At 26.3% G+C, this 26,736-nt stretch overlaps 2 protein-coding genes and 1 non-coding gene across 3 annotated transcripts; 2 read left to right on the top strand and 1 right to left on the bottom strand.

Moving 5' to 3' along the window:
• On the top strand, positions 1–72 carry Trnag-ucc (transfer RNA glycine (anticodon UCC)). Its single transcript has one exon. It is a non-coding gene; the product is annotated as a tRNA-Gly (tRNA).
• Positions 73–6,981: 6,909 nt separating this feature from the next.
• LOC132924658 (ATPase ASNA1 homolog) lies at positions 6,982–10,589 on the bottom strand. Its single transcript, XM_060989088.1, has 7 exons — positions 10,239–10,589; positions 9,974–10,121; positions 9,759–9,910; positions 8,387–8,642; positions 8,122–8,325; positions 7,912–8,046; positions 6,982–7,319 (listed from the first exon to the last, which is right to left on the bottom strand). Exons 1-6 carry the CDS (start codon positions 10,361–10,363, stop codon positions 7,912–7,914), a joined length of 1,020 nt encoding a protein of 339 aa, XP_060845071.1. The 5' UTR covers positions 10,364–10,589; the 3' UTR covers positions 6,982–7,319.
• Positions 10,590–18,997: 8,408 nt separating this feature from the next.
• LOC132924796 (uncharacterized) lies at positions 18,998–25,190 on the top strand. Its single transcript, XM_060989241.1, has 3 exons — positions 18,998–19,142; positions 23,743–23,937; positions 24,839–25,190. Exons 1-3 carry the CDS (start codon positions 18,998–19,000, stop codon positions 25,120–25,122), a joined length of 624 nt encoding a protein of 207 aa, XP_060845224.1. The 3' UTR covers positions 25,123–25,190.
• The last annotated feature ends 1,546 nt before the right edge of the window (positions 25,191–26,736 follow it).

The following is a 26,736-nucleotide window of genomic DNA, read 5'->3' as shown; positions in this document are numbered from 1 at the left end:
GCGATGGTGGTGTAATGGTCAGCATAGTTGCCTTCCAAGCAGTTGATCCGGGTTCGATTCCCGGCCATCGCATCAAATTTTTTAGTAGTTTTTATATATAATTTAAATATTATATATTTTTTCAATTTACTTTGTATACTAAGTTATGAGTTACTGGTGACGAGCAAGTTTTAATGGAGTCTTTTAAAATAATTATAATTTTGAAAATTAATATTAATTATATTAACATATTATTTAATTAATAAAGCAATAAGAACAGTGGTACAGAAATGAATTTTCACGAGGGGGAGGATATTAAAAGCCTAATCACATATATTATTGTAGAGGAAATGCGACTTCTAGTCACCTGTGAAAAACCAGCTTTTCATGATCTTATTACTCTTATTATAACAGAAATTAGTAATACAGCTTTAATTCCAAACCGTAGAAGTTTATCCAAAGAGTTGAAGCTTAAGTATAATAAACGATTCTGAACGGAGATAATTTGTCAGTCAATGATAATTAGTAGGATATATTACGAGTATATTATTACCTATATTTAAATTGTAATATATCGTTATTTTACGTGATTTCGTAAAAAATTAAATTTCATACGCTCATAAAATTTTGTCAATATTGACTCTAGAATTTTTTTTTTACAGTTACTTGAAGGAAAACTTATGGATAACCTTGTAACCTAATGGATTACCTTAGGTAAAAATCACAAAACTTTTATGAATTTTTAACTTCAAAATTCCTTGCAAATTTTCGCAATTTCCCTTCAACTGTGGGAGCACTCCTTGAAATATGGTCTTTAAGTACAAGAACAAACTTTGCAATTAACTTTATCAACTTTAAAAAATTACCGTTATGTGACCCGTATAATTTATCATTTATACATCTAAAAGCCATGTTACCTTCAGCCAAGTATAATATTGTTTCTGTGATACGTTTAAATATATTCTTTCAGCAAACAGTTTCATTCTCGTCAAAAGATTCATATTATCTATAGTATTATTGAATTTGAGATTGTTTTCTGTTTCAAGGCAAGTATTCATAGCCAACCGATTCAAGCCAACCTTTCATGTGTTAAATGTGTTAATAACCAATCACTTAAATGAAATCAATCATTGATATATTCAAACAGTTAAGTAAAGGTCTTACAACTATGGGAATACTATCATTAGTGTTATTTTGTAAAGTACATTTTTACTTGTATACCTATTAAACTAAAAAATTGGAATTACTTATGTTGTTTTTATATTATGCTGTTTGCTTACATCGGAAGAAAGAATGATAAGCTGTTCAATATTGGTACAAATATTATTTAAAACAAGCATACCCAAAATCAGGGACGGATTGGAACACTGTCGAATTGAAATATTAGTTTACCAACTAAATAATTCATTCGTCTATCGTCTTTCAACACTTCGTTAATCAGCACCAAACGGCAAACAGTTTGCCATATATTTTGCTAATTGGTTTTGGAACTTAATCTATTACGACGTGTATCTATTCAGTTTTTTAGTAGAGTAGGTAATTATTTATGAATATATGTATTTATCATTTTACAATGTATTTACTAATTATATTTCTTTAAATGTAAATATTGTAGTTTTAAATTATAAAATAAAATGGATATTAATAATGATGATAGTAAAAAAAACGAAAAGGTGGAGCTGAAAAAATTCGTGACAAAAACAAAAAAAACTACTTTTAGAAGCAAAGGCTTCTAAAAGCATTCATTCATTTTTCAAGTTTCGGGATAACGAAGTGAGTTTATCTGAATTTTTTTATAATAATAATAATAATAATGACAAAAATATATTAATATTTAATAATATTAAATTATTAAAGTAAATTTTTTTAATATTTTATTAAAAATTTTACAATGAACTAAATAAAAAATTAATGATAATCGTTAATTTATTGTACAGTATAAAATGCATTTTATTGACAAAGAATAAGAGAAACAAGATATTTAAGCGAAATAATGCAATAGGTATTCAATTTTTAATAATAAATTATATATTATTTAATAATAAAAAATATAGGTACCTACATCATATAATTGTATTATAATTTATAATAATTATTGAATTAATTATTTAGGTATTTTATTGTGATATTTAATTGATAGGTACTTTTAAAAATTATTAGAAACACATTTCCATAATATAAGAATGATAGCTAATAGTCAACCTAAAAAAAACATGATTGCTAGTTTTCCGCTAAAAAATTATATTCCCGGGCCGGTCTAAAATGCCAATCCGTCCCTGCCCAAAATCTATTTGGTCTTGACACTATCTGTCTAGCTTGAGTAAGACCACCAACCGTTTTAATCGTCTTCTGGTTCTCTAAGAGTTTGCTCGTTTGTTATGTCAGTCCATAAACCAGACCAAGTTTTATCTGTGCGATGGATAGTAAGTAACCTTTAGTGCAAGCTCTGGATTTAACCATCCTGATTTGAAACACTAAACTCATTTACATATATTATTGGTATGCATTTTTAATATTTAAGGTTGAATATGACAAGTGAAAGGACTAAACGACACAAAATTCGTGAAAAACTTGATTTTTTTTAAATAAGTGACTGTGAATTTGAATCTGATGTGAGCCCATAGCATGCATTTTTATCTGATAACCATTCAGAAACACCTGATAAAAGTTTACATATCTATACTGCAGCTTTTAAAAATAATGATAATTTTAATATTGAGTCTTCTGCTCCAGTACTTAGCAACTCCGCAATAAATAAAAATAATGAAACGAAATTACTTTGACACAAAATTATATTCTTTATTAAATTTATAACTGCTTAGCTCAAGAAAAATACTCTAAATAACATAAGACTGTAATCAAAAAGCGCTACTAAAAGACTGACTGCTGCGTGTGCGCGTCCTCGCATACGAGCCGGTTGTCCGGTTAAAAGAGTTAAGTAAATTCCTTAGCCCAATCGCATGAAGAAATAGCACTCGCATCAGTTTACAGTATGTTGTTTAATGTTCTACAGATACATATATATAAATATAAATATGATTAGTTCTTAACAGGGTATATCAATCCATTTAAAGATTCTGTTTTTCGGTAATCGGACTAAAAATCCTCGAGAACCCCCCCCCCCCAAATTACAAGCCAATTACAAAATTATTTATAATTAATTAAAAACGTATTGATTTTAATAAAAAAAAATATATCATTTATAAAACCAAATAAACCAATGTCACAACTCGCAATAGGTACATATTCTAAAAATTAAAATTTATATAAATGATATATTTTGTTTTATTAAAATCTACATGTGTTTAATTAATTATCTACTTATAAAATTTCACACACACATAAATACACAAAACACTGAATAAAAAATAAATTAAAAGTTGAGAGTAAGTATATAAATAAAATAATTGCAGCGATTAGCGCTTTGCAATAATATAATATGAATTGTGGCGATTCGCGTCAATACAAAAATATATACCAAAAATTAATATAATACGGCGTTTCTTGCCTGTGTAAAATATGAATAATTAATGTGGCGATCACTGCTCACAAAAAGGATATATTTAAGATAATTATGCTAAGTCGACGAGACACGGCTCGGTACCACGAAAATAGGTATGATATTGAAAAAGATATTAAACTTGCTCTGACATCTTCATAAGACATAATGGTGCTTGCACTAATTATATAGATAATTATTAATTATTAGGTATTGTATATTATTTTTAGTGGACATTAGTCATGAAAAAACTATTGAAGATGATAACTATGATAAAAATAACATTTATGTTATAAGTAGTACTCAACAGACATATATAATAATATAAGTATGCTTTAATGATATTATTATTTTAATGTGAGTTAAAGCTATGTAAAATATAACAACTTTAAAATGTTCATAACACACTTTAAAATGATAATATCATTAAAAGCATATGTCATTGTCTAGATAATATTTTTACCTTTAAATTTTATAATAGGTAAATTTATTGTAATATTAAAGCTAACGTCACAAAATGCATTCTACTGAACGAAAATTTGTTATGATGTACGTTAGTAAGACAGAGACAACACATGCGGGTATGGCGTCCTCTTAACAACCCGAGTATAGGCTTGGATTAAAATACAGTAAGTAAATTATAATATGTTTTTAATGCTTTAAAGTATTGATTCAAGAGTATATTATTTATTAATTAATTTTCCAACTTATTTTGTGGTTTTCAAATTAAAACATGTATTTTGATATTTTTGTGTTATATATATAGTTATTTTTTAAATTTAATTTTAATTAATAAAATTTAGAATGATATATTATAATCAAACTATATAAACAAAAAATTTTTTTCAGAAACTGATCAAAACAGTAGTAAAATTAAAATACAGCATAGGTAAAATATAAATATTATTTATTTATTAATATTAATATTGTTATATTTTACAGATAGGTACAGTTCATCCACTTATATATACGGCAAGTAATTTAAGATTTTAAATTACAGAATTAGTTAAGAAAATAGATACTATGGAACAAAAACTTACTGATACTATTGCAAATACAAGTTCTGGAATGCTGAAAAATGATTTGTCTGATGAGTCATCTTGGGATTTGCCTCTAACAACAATTATTAAAAATTTGGAGATATTTGAAGAAAAATTATCTGATAAATTGTTTTGTATGATAGTGGTAAATATGTTTTTAATTTTAATCTGTATTTAAAAATTATGAAGTTAATGATAAATTTAAATGCATTTAAAATTTAAATTTTAGACGAATGAACTATCAAAATAATAAAATATGAAAGACCAACTCTATAACTGAAACTACTAGGCAAATATATTTACAAAGATTTTTCACAATAATTTACTTTTACAATTTTCATATCATAACTAAAAACATAAACGAGTCTTTTCTGTTGTAAATTCGTGTTCGCTTATATTTAGTAAGAATTAATATTAAATAATGTGCTATTATTTACTTGCATAATTTAAATCAATATTTTTTTAGGTACGGTAAAGAGCATCCCGAGCGTCAGAAAATATAATTTCTGTCCAAACATATAGGTGCATATCTAAACCATTGAAAATTTACATGGTCAATGTCAAAAGCCAAAGCACAAGAACATAATAAAGAAAAAAAAATCGGACTTTTTTTCTAATTCAAGTTCAATTAGACACATTTAGAATGTTCTTGTATATTAAATAATTATTTTTTTGACAATAAAATGTTATTCTGCGATCCAACATCCAACTACTCATTTATAAGCAGCTTATTACATAATATAACATTAATTTAAAAATATATTTTGGATACATTTTATTTTGGCATTTTTACAATAAAATTTTAGTCAATAAATATCAAATATTGATTTATTACTGATAGGTAACATGATAATAACACGATAAAATGATGGTGGCGCAAACCAAGGTTTATAGATATAATTTAGATATAATCTATATACCTTGGGCGGGAACGACTCGTGAAATTTGACTGTCAGCAGTGTTATTACAATGTGGGCAATTTGAACAACAACTACAGATTCTTTTTATGCATCACTATTTTATTAAAGTTATTATTACTAATAAAAAATAATTATATTTAGAAAAATATTCTTTAGAATGACTTTACCAAGTATTTGGATAGTCTGTCTATTTTGAAACAAACTGTATAAACTTTCTATTATTTTTACAAAACATTTTTAAAATAAGTTATCTATTGTTTTCTCGTACTGCTAAAGGTAACAATTTAATAATTATTATTTTAATTTTTTATAATAAACATACTTGAAAATAATTATTTACGAATGAAGGTTTAATTATAATTATATGATACCACCAGAAGAATATAATCAATTAATATCTTACACAGAACTATAAGTTTTAATATTTATAGTAATTAGGTATTTTAATATTATCTTGACACATATTAGTACCTAGGTAACATATTAATGATGCAATAATCCTTTTCTCTGCTATTTGGTAATTTTAATGATAATAGATTATATGATTGTTGTTTTATAAATAAATCATAATAATAATTCTTTAAATATGACGTGTCATGATAAAATTTTTCATTTTTAATAGTCAGTTTAATTAAAAGCTAAACTAATTAAAGACAAACTACTCTTACAGTCTTACCTAAAATTAGTGAATATAATAAAAGGTATACATTTATTTTTGAGGACTATAGGTAATCCTAAAAATGCACTTTATAAAATGTATATGCAAAGTATTAATTATTGAAACCAATGAAACCTTCATATTTAATAAAACATAATAATAATATTTTTTTAATTAAAAATGATTATGTTTTACATACATTTTGACGATAATTATATTAGAATTGGTGAAACCATAAAATGTCTAAACATTTCATTAGGTTTATAAATAAATAAAAAATTTATGATGAGAACAAAATTTTATTGTTGTATATTATGTACTTCTTCAGTAACACAAATTAATTTCCAAAATAAATAGTAGATAAATGCACTTAAAAACTATTATGTAATTCAACACACAAACACACACGGTTAAAATATTCTTAAAAATGCTTTGATCATTGTTTACAAAACAAAGTAAGTCCATAATAAATAATTAAGAGAAGAATTCCACTACTTGTTTTCATATCATCATTGTATTACAGTTAACAATGATTATTTTGTGACCTTGGCACATTTTCATTATTGGCCTGTATTACAATTAAAAACTTAGTTTGTTAGTCTTATATTAAAATATGAAATATTCGTAAAATAAAATAATACATTGAAAATAATAAAAATACATTTAATTAACTAAGATTAAAGTTATATGATTATTAAATTAACTATTTTAAGTGACAAATTAATAAATAATATATAAAAAAAAAATGATTTATATATAATTATACAGGCTATCTAACTGTAAAACATTTGTTTTTTAAAGATACACTAACATGATAACTAAATTATTAAAATTTTTTGAAATCACAAAAAAAAAAATTATTGTAATATTATAATAGGTGAATAAATGAAATGTCAAAACATTTTACATTTTATATTTAATTGATTAATAATTTATTATGAGAACTGAACTGAAATAATGTACAAACTATTGTATGTGCTTTTCCAGGAAGATACTTATTCTCTAAAGTAAATATGCATGAACGCTATTATTTAGTTAATTAATTCAACACACACTTACAACATTAACTTATTTTTAAAAGATACTATGATCATTGCTTACAAAGCAAAGTACGACAATAAAATAAAATTAAGAATATAATTATATTTCTCGTACCTCATGTCCTTGATTTATTACAATTAACAATGATTACTTTTTGGCCTTGGCACATTCGCTTCATTGGTCTGTATTAATAATATTAAAAACTTAATTTGTATTCTTAAATAATATTATAAAATATTTGTAAAATAGAGGAGTACATTGAAAATATATTTAATTAAATTAGATTAATCACTATGATTATTAAATTAATCATTGTAAGTGTCAATTTTTTAAATAATATATAATTACATGGTTTATATAATAGGATACCATGAAAATATAAAGCATTTGTTTTTTAAGACCTAAACACTAACACCATAAATTATTATAATTGTGTAGAATAAAAAATTATGTAGAAGATTTAATAAAACAATAAGTGTATTTTTGTTGGAAATAATTTAAACTTCAGTACCTATTTTGTTATTAATAACTTACCACATTTGTTACTGGATTCAATAATTTAACAATGTACTTTTGTTTAATATCCTATTGAATTAATTATAATTAACTGTTATCATTGCCATTTTAATATAAGTTAATACATTCAAATTACATAAATGATAAAAGAATAAAAAATAAAAACATTTGTTTCTGGATGTACATACTACAATTTAAAAAAAAAATGTTGTTTAGATTAATCATAAAAAAAAAAATAACCAGAATAATAATTGTTACCTATTTGATGTTATTTAACATATAATTTTGGTTTATTAAGAACTTAGAAAACTCTGATAGATCAGAAACACCGCGTACTTCATTTTCTAACAATGGAAGCTTAGTGACATGGAAATCAAGATACAAATCATTTATCTAAAACAAAAGAAAATGACAATAAAACAGTTTTGAAATATATTGTATTTATTGAATAATAAAATAAAAATTAACCTGTTGTAGATAAGTGCGCTGTAATGCCTGTCTAGAAGAACATTTTTTACAATTATGGTCCGAAGGGCCATTGGTAATGTATAATTGATTAACAATAACATTATGAGTATCAATTTCATTTTTGGTTAATTCTTGAATAAGCCTTTCTGTTTCATACAATGACAAAAATTCAGCAATGCATACACAAACGAATGTGGTTTTATCCTATCACAAAATAATTTTAAATCAATTTTAATTATTTTAAAAATATTTTATGATTATTTACAGGATTTTTTAATTGTTCATTAACAGATTTAATTGTGTCCAATATTTCTTCAAGTTTTCTTGCAATATCATCAACATTAATATCACCTCCAAAAAGCCCAAAAATTTGATTTATGTAAGGGCCTAATTTATTTTTAAGTTTCAAAATTTTACTTATAGCTTTTTCCATCATCAAAGGGAATGTCAGTAGTCTCAAAGTATGTCCAGTAGGAGCTGTGTCAAATACAACAACTGAAAATTCCATACTATCCACTAACCTAAAATCATACAAATATAACAGTAATGCTGTCTTAATACTTTACAATTACTATGAATTACAAACATACAATATAATTAAAACACAAACATTTAATTTGAAGCGCGACAAAAACTGTATTCAAGAACCTATTCCAAGCATAATCAATATTATAAAAATTAAAAAGTTAAGCTTTTGTTCATATAAGTAGTTATTTTGTTTCAGTATATTTAATGAGTAGAGCTTAAATTTGTATATATTTATTTATTACTTTGGGTTAATCTTTTGATAATATGCTTTATAAGAAAAAATGTACCTATGCTATATGATTGAAAATAATGAAACTTTTTTAGAGTATATTTCAAAAATGTTTAATTTTTAAAGCATATTTCAATATTTTATAAAATTATAATAAAAAATAAATTTTAATAAAGATTTTACGATATTGATTGGTTTATATTATGTTTAATGTTTAAATTTATACATATTACATTTCATGCCGATAAAAATCATTGCATTACTATGTAGACACAAAATAAATTGTTAATCTACATTTTATGAATTCAAAATAAATACTTTATATGAAATATATAATTTTAAAGTACCTAAATAAATATATAATTTGTTAATACAATTACATCAAAACTCAATACATAAACAATAAACATATATATATGTATATATTATACATTATTATCAATTTTGGGACTGTATATTATATAAAAAAACTTTTTTTTGTGCATACTTTAATTTTTAATGCATATGTTTAACATACTTCTGATATATCTTATATATCTGATATTTCTTGATATATCTTTGTATGATAAATAAATATTTATATCTTATATGATGGTCTATTAATGCATCATTGTTTTAATCAAAAACATTATGTACCAGATGCAGTATTTAATTATTCAATAAAATATTATTTCCAATTTAGATACTCAGTTTTCAATGTTTAGGTTTTATAGGTCTAATAAGTTTGGTTTTTTTTTTGGCTGTGTTTAGTGTTGTTTAAATAATAGTTACTTATATTATTGTAATAAGTTATACCATATACGTCTTAAATATAATTAAAAGCTTATGTATATATAAAATTATTATATTGGTCTAATATTAAATTTTAGTATACACTTACTTCATTATTTGAGTGTGACTCATTGCCTCATCAATACCTGGAATAGCTGTTAGAATAGATTTCATAGAACTGTTACGCAAGTTCATTGATTCAGATGCATCGTTAATTCCAAAAAATTTTTCGAATTCATCTTCAACATCAGGATCTACTTCCTAAGTAATACATTTAAATAATAAATGTCAGTTACTAATACCCAACTTTTCTAAAATGTTTACCATGGCAAATAAATTGTTGAAACCTTCGACTTTAGTAGGGGATTTTGTAAATCGTTGTCCAAAAGCATCAGATATATTGTGTGCTGGATCAGTTGATAATAAAAGTACTGATACACGGACTTTAGTTAATTGTATGGCCAAACTACAACTGAAATTATTATTTAAAAATTTATCGGCAGTTACTAATACGTATGAGCACTAGCAGATAATTTTGAAATGAGTAAAATTGATGATGCACTTTCAATGCAATAATAATAATGTTTACCTGCAAGTAGTTTTACCAACACCTCCTTTACCGCCGACAAAAATCCATTTCAAACTATCCTGGTTGACTACATTTTGTAGAGTAGGAGTAAGTTGATGTACATCATGAATATCGTTTGTATCCATTTTGAGAAATGTCAATAAGTTTTAGAGTATGGTAATAAGTGAAATTAGCAAAGAATAAAAAGCTGTTTAGTTTATTATTTGAAAATAAGTTAAGACTAATTCAAATAAAAAAACTATTGAATGAATTGTTGAACAATTATATTGCAGGGCGTGGATGCTCCGCGGACGTAGACTAGAAAGACCACCTTAGAGCTGTGACGGGGAAAATCAATAAGTCAGCAACATTGACGAACGCTTATCATTTATTATTACTATTTTATGCATCATGATTTATGTTATCAATAGATGCGTGGTAGTCCGGTAGTCGTGCAACTAATATTATACCACGGAAAAGGGACCGCAATACACTAACGCGATCTGGAGCGCTAAGTGTACAATTCTGTTATGACGTAATAACCTTAGTCATGATAATATTATTATTAAAATTCCTGATATTTCGTTGTGGTGCTTTACGAACGTGTGGCTAACGAGAAGACTCTTTTAGTTCAAAGGCGTAATTCAAGATTTCATAATGTTTTAAAAAAAACATATAAAGAATAGGTAGGTATTTAAAGTACCTTTTTATTAATACTATTAATGTTAAGCATTATTACAAATAAAATTATAAAATATTTGTTATAATTGATCAAAAATAAAAAAATACAATTTATATTTTATCGGTATTGTGGGAAGGTGACCCTCCCTCCTTCCATATTACTGTATGAGCCTGGCGTAATTTGGTTATTTTTTGCACCTGTGTGTGTGTGTGTGTGTGTGTGTGTGTGTGTGGGGATAACATTTTTTAAAACGATTTATCTTACACGAATATTACCTAAAATGCAGACTTGACTACCTAATTTATTATTTCGAATAAAGTATACCTATTAAATGTTATTAGAATAAGTACTGTTTTTTAAAAGTATTTAATGATGTACTTATTCTAAATACTTAAATACAGAGCCGTAGCAATGTTCATTTGCGCTCCTGGCCATTTAACATATTTTCGCCCTTTTAAAAATTGTTTACCCCCTCCCCCTTCCCTACGTACTTACACATATAAAGACATTCGTTATTTTATTTTATTTTTATTAGCTATAATAATAATTATTATATTTAATAAGAAAAAAAACACTGCCAAACTTATTATAACCTTTTATAATAATTTAAAAAATAATTGTACTTTTATACATTTCAAAATTTCATTTTTCGTGCTTTTTTAGTAACAAATTCATCTATAACATTTTCAAAATTAATGTTTGAAGCCAATTCACGTTCAATTGATATAATACTCATATTCGTCAATTTTTCTTGTGACATTGTAGACCTTAGATAGTTCTTAATAATTTTCAGTTTACTAAAACTTCTTTTACAAGTGTTTCCTTCATGACTGATAAAAAAAGACTCTTAGATAGCTATAAATAAATTTTGATTCGCCTTGTATATGTAAAATATGATTAATGCTCTATAATTTTATAAGTATGATGTATATAACATTAATTTTAAAAAAGATAGGTAAGAGTATCAAGAAAAGTATTACTTGTACTTTCTACTACTCGAATACGTTACAGTCGGAATATCGTAAACGTAAAATACCGGTTGTTCACGCGATGGGGATTGGGTTCTGCGCCTCACTTTTGAAATGATTCCTTCTTTGGGTGGCGCACTAAATTTTTCCAATTTACTATCGGGTATCTTGGGACAGCAATTTAGACTACTACTGTCACAGGAATCCCAGAATATGTAGGTATGGTAATATTCTATATCGCATATTGTTTTGGCCAAGCAAACACCCAACGAACCGTTATTCATAGTACACGGTTTAGCTAAAAAAAAAAAAATCCCGTACATTAATATTGTTATAGTGTATACAATTTTAAAAATAATTTAACAGATTTGTAACCAGAGATAAGAATATTGAGGTAATAGTGTAATACCACTGCAGTAATGCTGTGAGTTAATTGTCAACTATTACTTAGCTAAAGTTGATGTTTTTTTGTATAAATAAAAAGTCTAATTGAAAGTTGATTATAAGTAGGACGGCAGTTAAATTACATACTATTTAGGTTGTATGTAGTATGTTATGTGTGTTAAGTTATTTATTTTAAGTGTTAAATAATATAAAAAGAATATTATACATTATATATATATAATATATTATTATATTATACGTTATATACATTTTTTCTATATTTATCAAGGAGAACTTTAATTTTTTTAGAATTTGTTTCAAACCAATATTCTTGCCATCATAATCAATAGTTGTTTCCTTAAAAGATTCATATATTTGTCTCCCTTGCCCCCGTACAAACATTAAACACACACAATAATAGTCATATAATAATTTACCGCATAAGCCTTCACATATTTCTCTGCTTTGGGGAAGGCAATAATTTTCTGTGCACGTGTGCCAGCCTTTCGGAGTGTATACCTAATGGTAGACATGCTCTCAGTTGAGTATTGTAAAAACATCCAGTATTTTTCCAGTTTTCAATAAAAGACTGAAGCATTGCAATTCTCCGTTACTGGTCGACGATATCTGTGATCTTAAGAAATAAACAAAAATAAAATTAAAATTAGTATTACTGTTCTTAAATGCCTCTTAGAAGGTAAGTTTAAACGATAAAACTCGCTTATAAAATTTTAAACAGTGTAACCTTAAGCAACACCCATTCGAATATAAATCCATGTAAAATTAAATCCTAAATACCTACCAATATGTATTGCACCACAATACCACCATCGTCAGGGTTTCAACAAAGGTCCGATTACCGATAGTCGTGTATAGGAATCAAAATGGCAGAAACAATTGGGGAAAATATCGGAAAAAACCATTTTCCCCCAAAGCTTCAGAAAATATGGAAAAATTGAAGAATATTAAAATTTCCAAAGAAATCGAAGTTTTCAGAAAATTAAAAAAAAAATCAGAAATTTTGGAAAATTAAAAAATTGTATTTACGCTTAAAATATAAAAAAGTATAAAAAAAACCCCAATTAATTCATCCACAATAGAGACTTTAAGTGATGGTATATTAATAATTTATGTATTATGATTATTAACTATATCATTATTTATTGGATTATTTCCTTTCCACTTTACATTAATTTTTATATTTTTTTAAACCATTTTTATCATCCAATTTTTCCGAAAAATTCTAGTTTTTTTTTGTCAAAAACATTTTTCAGGAAATTTTAAATGAAACTAAATTTTACCAATTTTTTCAAAAAAAACCATTTTTTTCGGAAATTTGATTTCATCGTGTAAAAAATCAAATTTTTTGGAAATATGTAATTTAATTGTCAATTATACAATAACGAAGTAGTATCCACTAGTAAACGCAGTTTGCTATTTTTTCATAGTTTTAAGTACACACATAAACACTTGTACACTAACATAGGTTAGTATTATTTAATTATATTTATATATTTGCATATAACAAGCATCACGTATGACGTAGTTCGACGGGTGACAGTATTTGCCTAGCAACCCCGATCACTGCTGTTCGAACTAGGGGACTAGGTAAATTGGATCCGCGATATTTTGTGTTCATTTCGAAAGCGGTAAGTTGAGTCCCGGGTATAAAAAGGTAATAGGTAAGTTCGGTCCCAGCTATAAACCATTGGCGCAACTAAAAACTTAATACTTTAATACTTTATACTTATACAATTTACTTTTGAATAATTCTTTTTCGTGGAAAAACTATTATAAGTACAGTCTGAGACTCTGAGACATATTAAATTACGAAGTACAATATAAAAACATAAAATTACGCTCAGTAAAGAACTGTGAAACACAATGGAAACAAATGATAAAACACTCGTATACTAATAATATTGTTAGTTGTTTAGTTTAAATTGTTAATTTATATATTTTTTACGAGACTCAAATTACCTACTACCTTTTTTTTTCGGTTGTAGGACACTTTGTACGGTCACCAAGAAAAAATGAAAATCGCAGACAGTTTGAACTATTTCAGAAAGTAATAAAATTTACATGGCGGACAGTTTGTAGGTACTATTTCAGGTAAAAAAAAATGTTGAGACATGAAATGTTAGACATAATTTGTTATTACAAAACACAGGTAATTAACAATGTTAACATACATAAATAATAATAATAATAATAATTAGGGCTAGGATTTGTATGCAATAAAAAATTGTAAAATATGCATTTTATTTACCAAAATATACAAAATAATACATTTAGATTGTTATAAGATAAACACAAAATTTTAGTTACAACAAAAAATATTTATTTATTAAAATACATCAGTGATTGGCTGTTTGCCCTAATATAATATAATTGAGAAGTTAAATAAAATAATTTAGAAATAAAATTTATAATTCACATTCAATACTGGAAATATTTTTAATTGTATGTTTGAAAAATTGGAAAATTTATGTTTGACAAAAAAAACCAAGTTTTATACTTTAATCAGCAGGGCTAGAATTAAATACGAAATATACAATAAAACATGCAAAATAAAAACACTACCATTTACATACCGTACAAAACGTCCGCGATCAAATTTTATCAATTTATTATCACCGTACAAAGTGTTCGCGATATGCAACTCAAACAATAGATAGTACAAACTGTCCGTTTACCATTTTTTCCAGAACTCAACTTAACTACTACCTATTTTTTACGAAATGGCAGCGCCGAAAAGTCCTAGACCCCCGTTGAGGGCAACTGATCAACACTCTTGAATAGTGGTGTAGTAGTTCACGGGATTGGTAAATTGGGTCCCAAATGACCTTATCTCAGTAAACTGGGTACTGGAAAAAAATAGGTAGTAGTTAAGTTGAGTTCTGGAAAAAATGGTAAACGGACAGTTTGTACTATCTATTGTTTGAGTTGCATATCGCGAATACTTTATACCTAGGACTTTTCGGCGCTGCCGTTTTGACGCTGCCGTATTGGCGATAGATATTTTCGGCGCTACCGTTTCGGCGAAAATAACAAAATACATGTTATAGTGAAAAGTTCTTTTAGTACAATATTATGTGTAATTAAAAAAAATATTAAGTTATTTTAATAAGTACTTTTATTAAGTACTAAATTTATAAAATTCAAGTTCAACGACATTCATGACTATAAAAATAGTATAATAATAGTATATAGTAATAATTAGAATTGGGATTTTAGTACAAAATAATACACATATAACTTATAGTTAGTTATTTAGATATAAAATAATATAGATTAAAAAACTATATACATTTGTAAAAAAAAGCGCATCATCAAGATCTGATATAGGAACGAAAGCTAATGCGATAATACTTTTTACGTGTATCCAAAATTCTGGTTCATTTTTATAACGAGATATTAAATGTAGCTCACCTAATTTAGATCGAAAGTTTTGACATAAGTGAAAATAACATCCAAATATTTGGGAACATTTGGGAATGCATCTTTTATAGCTGTAAAAGCAGCAAGTTCGAAATCACAAGAAATTGAGTCTGGATTTAAATTTGGTTCAAGCGTTTTTAACATATTTAATAATTTTTCATAAACACTAGCCTTTTTGCTTAGAAGTAGTGGAAGTAGTCAATTATTGCCGTTATATACCTATTTACTATCCTTTATTATTATTTATATTATTATTACACCATACATACATACATAGGTACAAGTTATCTTCGATAACAATTTTATCATAGCTAGTAGTAATAGTAGCCAATTAGTACGTCCAGAACTAAACAACTAATAAATACAAAAGTAACAATACTATAAAAATAAAATATAAAATATAAAATTTTTTTCCAATTTTTTAGTTATTATAATAAATATAATTTAAATGCAATTTTATAGTGCATTTTTTTATTTTTTTATTCTTATACTTTATTTTCATTATAACATGTATTTTGTCATTATCGCCGAATCGGCGTCGCCGAAACGGCAGCGTCGAAACGCCAGCGCCGAAAAGTCCCATTCCCCCTCAACGGGGGTTTATGGCATTTCAAAAATATACCAAATATACCAATTGCCCTTATATATTATAGGGGAAGTAAATATTTAAATAATAATCATAGTATATAACAATTGTACTAATAATAATAGCTCACCACTCAGCTGTTGGTACAAATGTTCCAAAAGAAATTCAAACGAGTACTTATATTTCTATGAGTAATACTCAGGGGTTGATATTTCCATGCAAACTCATAGCATAGAACTTGCACGTTGCACTAACACTTTCCCAAATTAAAATTAGTTAAATTTCTAAAATTAATGTACCCGTTCAGTTATAGCACGCATTTAGCATAATTTGGCACACATATTGACGATACTAAGTTAATTATACAGTGGGTACATGATTCAAAAAGCTCATTGATTTTGAAAATTATGAACTATCTTACACGTTTTTGTTTCAGCTATTTAATAATCCAACATTTTTTATCGATAATATTAATGAAATCAATCAAAAATATCCATGCCAATAAATAGCTATAATAGGGTCAGGATATAAATAAGACAATAATATGAACATTTGATTAAAAGAACCTACCTATGATTATTTATTTGAAATAAAATATCAAAACTGGTTCGAAGAATAATAGTTATATAACGAGTGAATATCAAATGCTCAAAAAAATTTGAATTTTAAATGGGTATAGGTAAGTACTCATAAAAAAAATCTTTTCAAAAAACATTTGATAAATTTTGTATTACTGATTGGTCGCCGCGACAAATCTTACGATGTATGAGCAGTTGTTTGCCGCGACTCGCGTGGACTTTGAATTAGGTTACCAATTTAGAATAATTAATTATTATGACAACAAATCAATTGTGAAGTCTCAATATATATATATAATAATAAAGACGACACTGTCGCACTCAACTATAAAAAATATTATAACAACACGGGGCCCCAAAATAATAATAACATATGATATTTAATTACTGTAAAAAGTACTTGGAATATTATTTTGTTCTTGTAAAATATCATATTTAATTATTTATAAATTATCTTAATGAAACTTAAGAATGAACATTTATTTTTTTGTCACAGACTCATAACATCATATTTGCAAATTGGACTAATTTATTCGTTAGTAATGTAGTCGTCGTTTGCAAAATAGGTATTAGTTGTTAGTCGTTTTCGATAGCCATTAATTGTTAGTTGCTTATCAATAGTCGATAGTCATTTAGCTATTTGTTGTTCAAAATATCAAATGTCAAGTGCTGTAACCTGTAAGCCCGTAACAATGTAACGAGTGGTTGTTGTAAATGTTTATCATATTTTATAGGTACACACTTGAACACTAGTTAAATATTTCGCAAAGGCGATTTTAAATCGCCGTAAACAATTGCTTGAACTTAAACAGCGTATATTAGCCATTAGCCATTACGCATTAGGTAAAGTTTATAAAGCGTTCACACCATAATTCATAATATATAAACATTATAAACCGAGTGAAGTTATTATAATAACTCCGTCCACGGTCCGCACTACGCAATCATGTTTGCGCGCGTTTCTACGATTGTTTTAATTTTTATATTAAATAATTATAATAGGTAATGATAATATCTGCCGTGACTTTTAACTGCGTAAAATAATTATATTATGTGCATTGTGTTGTTGTAACGTGTAAGCGAATAAAATCGAGTCGATTTAAAATCGAATAGTTGGTCTAGTGTTTAACACAGTAGTACCTAACCATTTTTATATAAATATATAATGATAGTCGTCAGCCACCGATTAAAATATAATAATAATCTGTAATATTCTCCACTTTTAATTAAAAAATCTGTGTCGTCCGTTAATTATTATTGTTACTAGAATATCAGTTTTTATTTTTATTTTATAATCATACATTTTTTTTATCATTTTTATCAATTTTACTATAAATTAATAAAACAATATTATATGCTTTGAAATATAAAAAAATATTTATAAGTTACCAATAATAAAATATCAATCAATAATCAATATAATTTATTTATAATTAAGTTACCGCTATATTTCATACTGGCAATATTTATTCCATGTGATATATTGATTTCGCGATATTTCACTGGTGATATTTTGTCGGTGATTCTATTTATCTCAATCTCGACTCGTCTCGATATATTATATAGACGGAAATAATTACTAGTTTACTACGTTTAACACAGTAAAAGTAAAATCATGACTTTTTAACTGGATAATTTTACTTTTCATTACCTAGTTAATAAAATAACTTAAATTATCAATAAAGAACTGAACAGCCGTAGATTTAAAGCAAAATTATTCGGTTAAAAAGTCTTGATTTTGATTTTACTATGTAAACGTAGGTAGTAAACTAGTTATTATTTCCGTATATGTATCCATATAAATATCGAGTCGATATTTAAATAAATATATTTTTTTTTCAAATGCCATGGGGCTTTTTATTATTTAAACGACCTAATAAAGGTCTTTATAAATATGTTTTTAAACTATATATATTTTACATACTAGGTATAAATTATATATTATACTTTACACCATAGGTGTTAACTGTGAGAGGAGGGATCGAGAAGGGACAACTGCTTCTGTCTAAAAATTTAACGGGACAATGCCCATCTTAGTATTTACTATTTTATAAATTAACTATAAAAAATATTATCAAAAAGGCATTTTAAGAATTTTTTTTATCAAGAAAAATAAAGTATTAAGATTAACTATATCAAAAATGTGTATATATAGAATCAATGCTACGACGCACGACGGTGCCACTTCAATGCGTGGTTCATACTCAAGAGTTGCTAAAAGGATTAAAGATGAAAATAAACTAGCCCTGTATGCTCGTGTACTAAACTTATGTGTAGCTGATGTCAGTATGAAAGTATTAGTGCAGTACCAATAAGTATTATGTTTGGTACATTAAATAAAATGTATACGTTCATAGAAGCTTTTTTGAAAAGACATTCAATATTTGAAAGAATACAAAAGGAATCAAATTAATTCAACAATAATTAAAAACTATTTAGTGACACGGAGTTGTCGAATAGTTGTCATTCTGTTATAAATAATTTTAATTCTATTTTTTTTTTTAAATAAAAATTCTAAGAGGTTTACAAATGCATCAGAATTTTTTTCTTACGAAGAAAGAAGATTTAACGCAAAACCATTTTTTGAATTTATAAAATTGTTTATTTTTTATAGCTAAGGATTTAAAATTTTAAACAAGGTTCTCATAAGTAGTTCATACTATAACTAAAAATCTAAAAATTATACAAATTATATATTTTTAATATATATTTAAGTTTAAATTCGGACAAATTTTGATATTTAAACGGAGAATAACGATTTATTTAGGTAATAATTTAAAAATATCGTTAGAATAATATAGGATTTGAAATAAAAAATTGTAAAATATGCATTTTATTTACCAAAATATGCATTTAATGTTTTTTAGTAGTTGTGACATTGTGTATATTTTATAAAATAATTAATTAAGTAATCGTAATAAATTAATAATCTACGATTATTTTATTTTAAATTACAAAATACAATATCAATGTTCTATCCAAAAACACAATAAATAGATAAATAAAACACATATTAATACATTATTGTAAAACCTGCAATACCTATATATTCTTCACTTTATTTAAAATCTAAATCAAAGAATAAACTATAAGTAATACTGGTAATAGGTACTAACAACTAACATAATATTATTATTCATTTATATACGTACGACTATGACGATCGTGACAAACTGCGTTAGTCTTAGTACATAGTATAACTTAACTAATTGAAGGCAACATTTTCCTCATAGAAATTAATTATATTATCCTATAAAAAATATTATATGTACCAAAATATAAATTCAAAATCACTAATAAACCAAATCAACTTACCTTTTTGGGTAAGTACATTTTATTTTCTCAACGCTAATATATTGCCTTTATTTTTATTTTTTTACTTAAATATGGTCTGAATTTATTACCAAAATAATTTTATCTATTTCTTTTTGATACGTATACGTATACTATAGTATTAAAATATTTACACAAATTAGGTTAAGTCAAGCGGAGTAGCTAGCGGAGTGTTTTTGGTTAGGTTAACGTGAGCCGTGATATACTTATGTTTTATAAAGGTAAAGATTCATTATAAACCGTGATTTACACCTCATTTTAACATTAAAATATAATATAGCATATTATTATACTATGTAGTATGTCCGCGTGGACTATAGACATAATATTATAATACTTATACCTTATACCTTTACGTCTACGTAAGACTGTTATCGCACTTATGAGTCAAAGTGTATGAGTAAATTTGTAATACTTTTTTTACAATATTTAAATATAAGTACCAATATTAATATATTATGTAGTAAAAATTTGTGATATAAATAATTACAATTTTCTTGCATGTTTCTTGCATATTTTATTATTATTTTTTTATTCATTTGAATAATAAACACAATTTAAGAAATATATTAATTTACAATACCTTTCTTATAATATTTAAATACACAAATTTGTGATGTAAATAATTGAAATTTTATTTCATATATTCGTGATAATTGTTACGATTTTGACGGCATACTTTAATACTTTTTAACGCATAAAATCTGTGCTCTACTTATGGCTTATTAGTTTTGCGCGTAAATATAGTTATACAGTAGATAACCGTGGTTCAAATAAAACTGCTCTAATCCAATAAACGTTTATAAATATTAAGACGTTAAATTTAAACAATAAGTTCAGCTAAAACTGAAATTGCATTACTAATTCCATTATAGGATTAATATAATATTGGAAAAAGTTGATTTAAAAATAGACTTTGTGTTTTATTTATAATAATATATAAGTTACATTTTGCTTTCTAATAAAAAATTTAAACATTTTTTCCTAAATAATTATCTATTGACTATTCACTTTTTACGATCGTACGATTACACAAAGTTTACATAAATTTATTAACTTAGTGTGTAAAATTTTGGCAATTAATTTTAAATAATACCACCCCCCCTTTTAAATTCCTGGCTACGCGCTCGAGTAAAGTATATATACTATTCACTAAAAAGATTGAAAATTACGATAATATTACGTATACACTCAGAACAACGATCGTATAATAAGATAAATTGTTCAATGATAAAATGTTTCCGCTCATAAAATAATCAATAAGGATCTTGTACCTATTTAGTCTTATTGTCAGCACTACGTATTTCTTGTCATTCGTAGAAATAGCAATAACGAAAAATGTATTGCCATGGCAGTGGTGATGCCAAGATTTTTTTCGGGAGAAGGGAGCTGAACAATTTTTGTAAAATACAATTTAAGATTTTATTATAATTTTTAGATGTTCTTGATATTTCGGGTGGAGGGGGGCTGCAGCCCTCTCAATCATCCTCCTGGCTACGCCACTGTGCGCCCATGGTCAGCTAAATATATTACGCACGCTTATGAACATGTTATTAAAGTCATTAAATCAAAATATTCAAAACTAATCAATGTACGTGAAACAGCCGTCGTGATGACGAAAATTAAAGTACTTTTAGCGGTTCGATTTGAAATTTTAAAAATGTTTGAGTTAGTAAACAATTTTACCTTGCATTGATTGGAGCTTTGGAGCACTTTATCAATTTTAGCAAATTCTTGACGAGAATAAAATATATTCTTTCATTTTATGAATTTTTCAATTTTGTATATTAAATATAAAAAAAAACATTTAAAATATAAAATATATGCTCCGACCGATGAAAAGTAGATTTTTTTACCAATTCAAATACCTTTACATTTTTAAAATTGAACCACTAGAAGTACCTTAAATTGTTGTTAGTCGCTAAGGTCCTTTTGATAAAAAATTAATAGGGTTTACAGCTAGGGGTCTTAAATTTAATTATCTCATTCTAACATTTAGCGTAAAGCGTATATGGATAATATTTTTGGTTTTCTGATTTAGTTTATAGATGATATCTTTGACATATCAACTTATACGCATTTAATCATCTATTACCTTTATATATATAAAGCTTCAATAGTGTGAACCAAAAACAACGAAAAAGTTTTCTGCCGTTAAATTACATCAACTATTCACTAATATACTAATGTATAATAATAACTAATAATTGGTAAAAAGGGCTAAAACCATTTTTATATGTGTAATTGCCGATTATCTAAAAATAATTCGATTTTTCATTAGCTTCAAACGTGCTCAGTTATGTACTCCTATACCTAGTGCTCGAATTAGAAAAACAATTGAGGACGGACGCTGGTTTTAGTTCAGAAAACACCGCTCCATAGCAGATAAATTGTAAAGTAACCCGTTGTGGACTTCGTTCCCCACACCCCTAACACATATAGTAAGGTACTATATAAAGCTAGTATTTTTCCTCGCTATTAATTAAATGAAATGGAACGCTAAAATCTATGAAAAAATGAAAGCGGACTCCGTCCGCCTGCACCCTCTCCCCATTTCGAGCACTACGGCTAGGCCTACACGAGTATAAACTATAATTGCAAAAACGGTTATTATTATCCCATATAAACATTTATACATAATAATAATAATAAAAAAAAAAATCAAAATTCGTAAAAGATGCGATGAACTATAGATCACGCAGTGCATGCTTCGGTTGGTTGTGAAATCGATAAATTGTTTTTAAATTATCTGCAGTACTGACAGAATTTGTAAATTGATATAGATCCTCTTAGACACTATACAAACACGCATGCGCAAGCATTAGTATCTACATGCACATACAGCATCCGCATCCCCACCCTTACAGTCGATGGACTGTTATAAGAGTGGTGCTGTTCGAACGGTTACCGTCGGTCACTTGTTATGTTCCAGCACCACTCATACTAGCCGTTAGCCATTACTGCAAACATTCCATACTGCGTCAAAAAAGTTAAACGATGTTCACCGCTAAACCGTATAGCATAGGCATAGGGATGACGATATTCATCATTATACTGCTGATCGCTGGTGGCCAAGGAAAAGGTATCGTATATTCGTATTATAATTATTATGATTTATATTTGATTTTAAGATTAAATGAATATTATATATCTATAATATACACAATACTAATAATAACATCGAAATCAATAGGTATATCGTTTCTTTGCTTGCTTTTTTTTTGTTGAGGACATGGGTATTAATTCTATGTTTTGAAGAACACTTTTCGATAGTTTGTCCTTCTATCATTCGCTGACGGTGGTTGACGATTTTTACATAATTTGTACGATAATTGTTTAAACTTTTTATAAATATTAATAACTATACAGTTGTTTTCTGATGTCGGTGTTAATTTTTATCTAAAATATGTGCATTATTTTTCTACTTCAAACAGATGGTTGGTGACAATAAAATTTAAAATTTCTTATACGAGCTTTTATATCATCATTTAAATTTAACCTTAAGAAGCATAGTAGAACTGTATTATTAATTTAGAATTTTTTTTTTCTGAAGATCACAGATGTCGTCGACCAGTTACAAAAAATTGCGATGCTTCAGAGTCGTTTATCGATGGCTGGAAATATACCGGATGGTACTACCACACGGAGATTAGAGCGTGCCGACCTTTGTTTACGCCGAATGGATGGCACACTTGCTCCGAAAACTATGATCTACCAATGGGCAGGGAAATGTGCGAAGACTTATGCGGTAAGTTGCACAACGTTAGAGTTTGAAGGGGTTGTTGGGTTGTTTGTTGGGGTAACCAAGAACCAAAAATCAAAATATTGATAATCTACATATTTATTTACCTTCTTTATTCTGCGATTGTATCAGCGCATAATATATATTATATCAACATTTGAACTTCAAATACATATGAAAAATTACTTTGTCTACGGTAAACATTTTTTTAAATGAAATTTTAAGAATTTATAAAATAAATATTAATTTTTTTATGAAGTTTTAAGCACAAAATAGTCTTAATATTTTCAAGATTTTACAATTTTCATCAAAATTAATAATTTTGAAAAAAAATAAATACGGCGATTATTAAATTTGATATTTGTTTATTAGCATTATACAAATCTTATATGTAACATTGAATTTTTAAACAAATTTATTCATCAAATTACTTATTATATTTTATATAAACTTGTTAAAGATAATAAAAATGTCTATAGGTATTGGTTTAATTTACACCAAAAAACCAAAATCGAGTTTATCAAAAACAGAATTTACGTAAAAATTCCAGTTTTTCGTTAGTATTTTTTTTTCTGTTATTCCTCTTTAATTTTGGATTTTTAATTTTTTGCATCCTGAAGTATCTACAAAATATATCTAATTTCCTAAACCAAATCCACCCTCAAAATTTAAAATCGAATACTTTTTCGAACGCAGAAACATAAAAAAGCGTATGTAAATTCAATACATTCGTCACCTCACTCAGAATCTAAAATTTTAGGGTGAACCCTGGAAAAGTAAAAACGCATTGCTATAGGCGCATTCATTATATTTTCATCGCCTGGCCACGAATTAATTAAAATTAACTACAAGATTTTATACACTAACAATATTAATGTATACGGTATTTATTTTAATTTTTACATAGCTGAACCGTGCATGAGGAGTAACGGTGCGCCGGGCATTTGCATGCACAAAGATATATGCACAATTACTTATAGTCAAAAACCCCCCACATACAGGCCATGCAACAATGAGAAATTAAATTGCTGTATCAAAAAACGTGACAGTGGGATGAAATTCTTATTCGAAATTACGTATGGTAAAAACGAGGTTGTCTATAAGACAATCCTCAAAGATATCCGTGAGTCAGGGTATCGACAAGAAGGATATGGTTACATTTACTCTCTACCGTATCAAGTAAATGATTAAGGTAAACGCTAAAAGTGATACCTTATAGTACTATACATATAAGTAATATGCATTTTTTTAACTTACAATATTCCATTTAAAATTCCATATTATACATTTTAACATACTTGTAATTGATCATTAATATTGTGATTGACTTATTCTCTGAATGTATTTTTTTTGTATAAATTGTTTCTTATATCATAGTAAATTTAATAAAAATATATAATGATATTGTTAGTTATTATTTCATTGCATGAAGAGTCATTAATTTTTTACCTTCTTAGCACAATAATATAATCATTTAAAAATATATTTTGTATAATTAAGACAATCGGTAAGTACCTATATGAGTTCAAGGACATACCTAGATACCTAGACCTGTATTCGAATCAAAAATAAATAATGTTATGAAAATTATTATAAAATTTTAGGTACACATAATATATATTGGTATACTTAGTGGCGTAACTGGGAAAAAATCTAGCGAGGCAATATAATATATTTATTATTATCAAAACCGTCACCCTCCCTCCCGGCTAAAATATATACCTTTATCCCTAAAAAAATTGTCAAAGAGGGGGGGCAAGTGCCCCCTTTTGCCCTCTACAGTTACGCCACTGGGTATACTATAAACATATAATACATTATACTTAAATGTGTACTGTTTAACATAGACTCTAGGATATTATTATGTGAATTTTAATTTCTCATAATTATTTTTATTTTAAATCTTAATATTTTGTGAAACACTACCTAACTAAGGGTTTTTTTTTATTATTTTTATTATAAGTCAATGGCTGAAGGTCTTGAGTTAATTTTTTTATAAAATTATAGAAATTATTTTAATACTAGATGATTATTGTCCAAGCATATATTATTATTGTAGCGAGTTTAGAATCAACATTTAGAATAATCCTGCTTTTGCTATATTATATATTATAATATATTACTTATCTAAATTAATTTTTAATGATTATGTAGTTTGAAACTTAATATTTTTTTAATCTTATCTCTGAAAAACACGCAGGTAAACTTATAGTGGTTTGAAATTATACAATTATGTGTCAATTGTGTTACCAAAAAATTTAAAATATCCTTCATCAATATGTTATAAATTAATGTTAGTTGCGATTACAGATTTAAAATATTAAAGTATTATAATATATATCATTAATAAAATAAATTTATGGATGTCAATTTAATAATTAAATAATGAGCATAGAAGAAGCTAACAAATTTGGATTCAATTTATATCTGTGTTTTTAAAGTTGAAAAAGGTAGAACTTAACGTTTAATAAAGTGCTTCACATTTTAATTGTGAGTTTTATTTGATTTGTGTGTGCGTACCAATGGCGTATTTGAGTGGTTGGGGGTGGGGGTGTAAAGGGGAACATTCGCCCACCCCTATCGCTAGTATTTTTTTCTATATAATACATTAATTAATAATTTATTAAAAAAATTTTCCGTTTGATAAAGATCGTAAATCGTAAAGATATCATACTAAACATAATAAAAATGTTATGCTTATTTTGGTAATCAACTGTAAATTATTTTTAGTTTGTAAATAGAAGAAAAATTAATTTCACCCCCCCCCCCCCTCCCATGGTCGCAACTCAAAATACGCCCTTGATG

The sequence above is a fragment of the Rhopalosiphum padi genome, chromosome 3 (genome assembly GCF_020882245.1).
Source record: "Rhopalosiphum padi isolate XX-2018 chromosome 3, ASM2088224v1, whole genome shotgun sequence".
NCBI classification, from domain to species: Eukaryota; Metazoa; Arthropoda; class Insecta; order Hemiptera; family Aphididae; genus Rhopalosiphum; species Rhopalosiphum padi.
The sequence above is the reverse complement of the archived record's forward strand: the minus strand, read 5'-3'. Positions and strand labels throughout refer to the sequence as shown.

Coding starts and splice junctions, on each gene's coding strand:
- LOC132924796 (XM_060989241.1), top strand. CDS start 18,998: ATGTGTATATATAGAATCAATGCTACGACGCACGACGGTGCCACTTCA. Junction 19,143..23,742: donor CTTATGTGTAGCTGATGTCA/GTATGAAAGTAT, acceptor TTTTTTCTGAAG/ATCACAGATGTCGTCGACCA. Junction 23,938..24,838: donor AATGTGCGAAGACTTATGCG/GTAAGTTGCACA, acceptor ATTTTTACATAG/CTGAACCGTGCATGAGGAGT.
- LOC132924658 (XM_060989088.1), bottom strand. CDS start 10,363: ATGGATACAAACGATATTCATGATGTACATCAACTTACTCCTACTCTA. Junction 10,122..10,238: donor GTTGGTAAAACTACTTGCAG/GTAAACATTATT, acceptor TAATAATTTCAG/TTGTAGTTTGGCCATACAAT. Junction 8,047..8,121: donor AGCGCACTTATCTACAACAG/GTTAATTTTTAT, acceptor CTTTTGTTTTAG/ATAAATGATTTGTATCTTGA.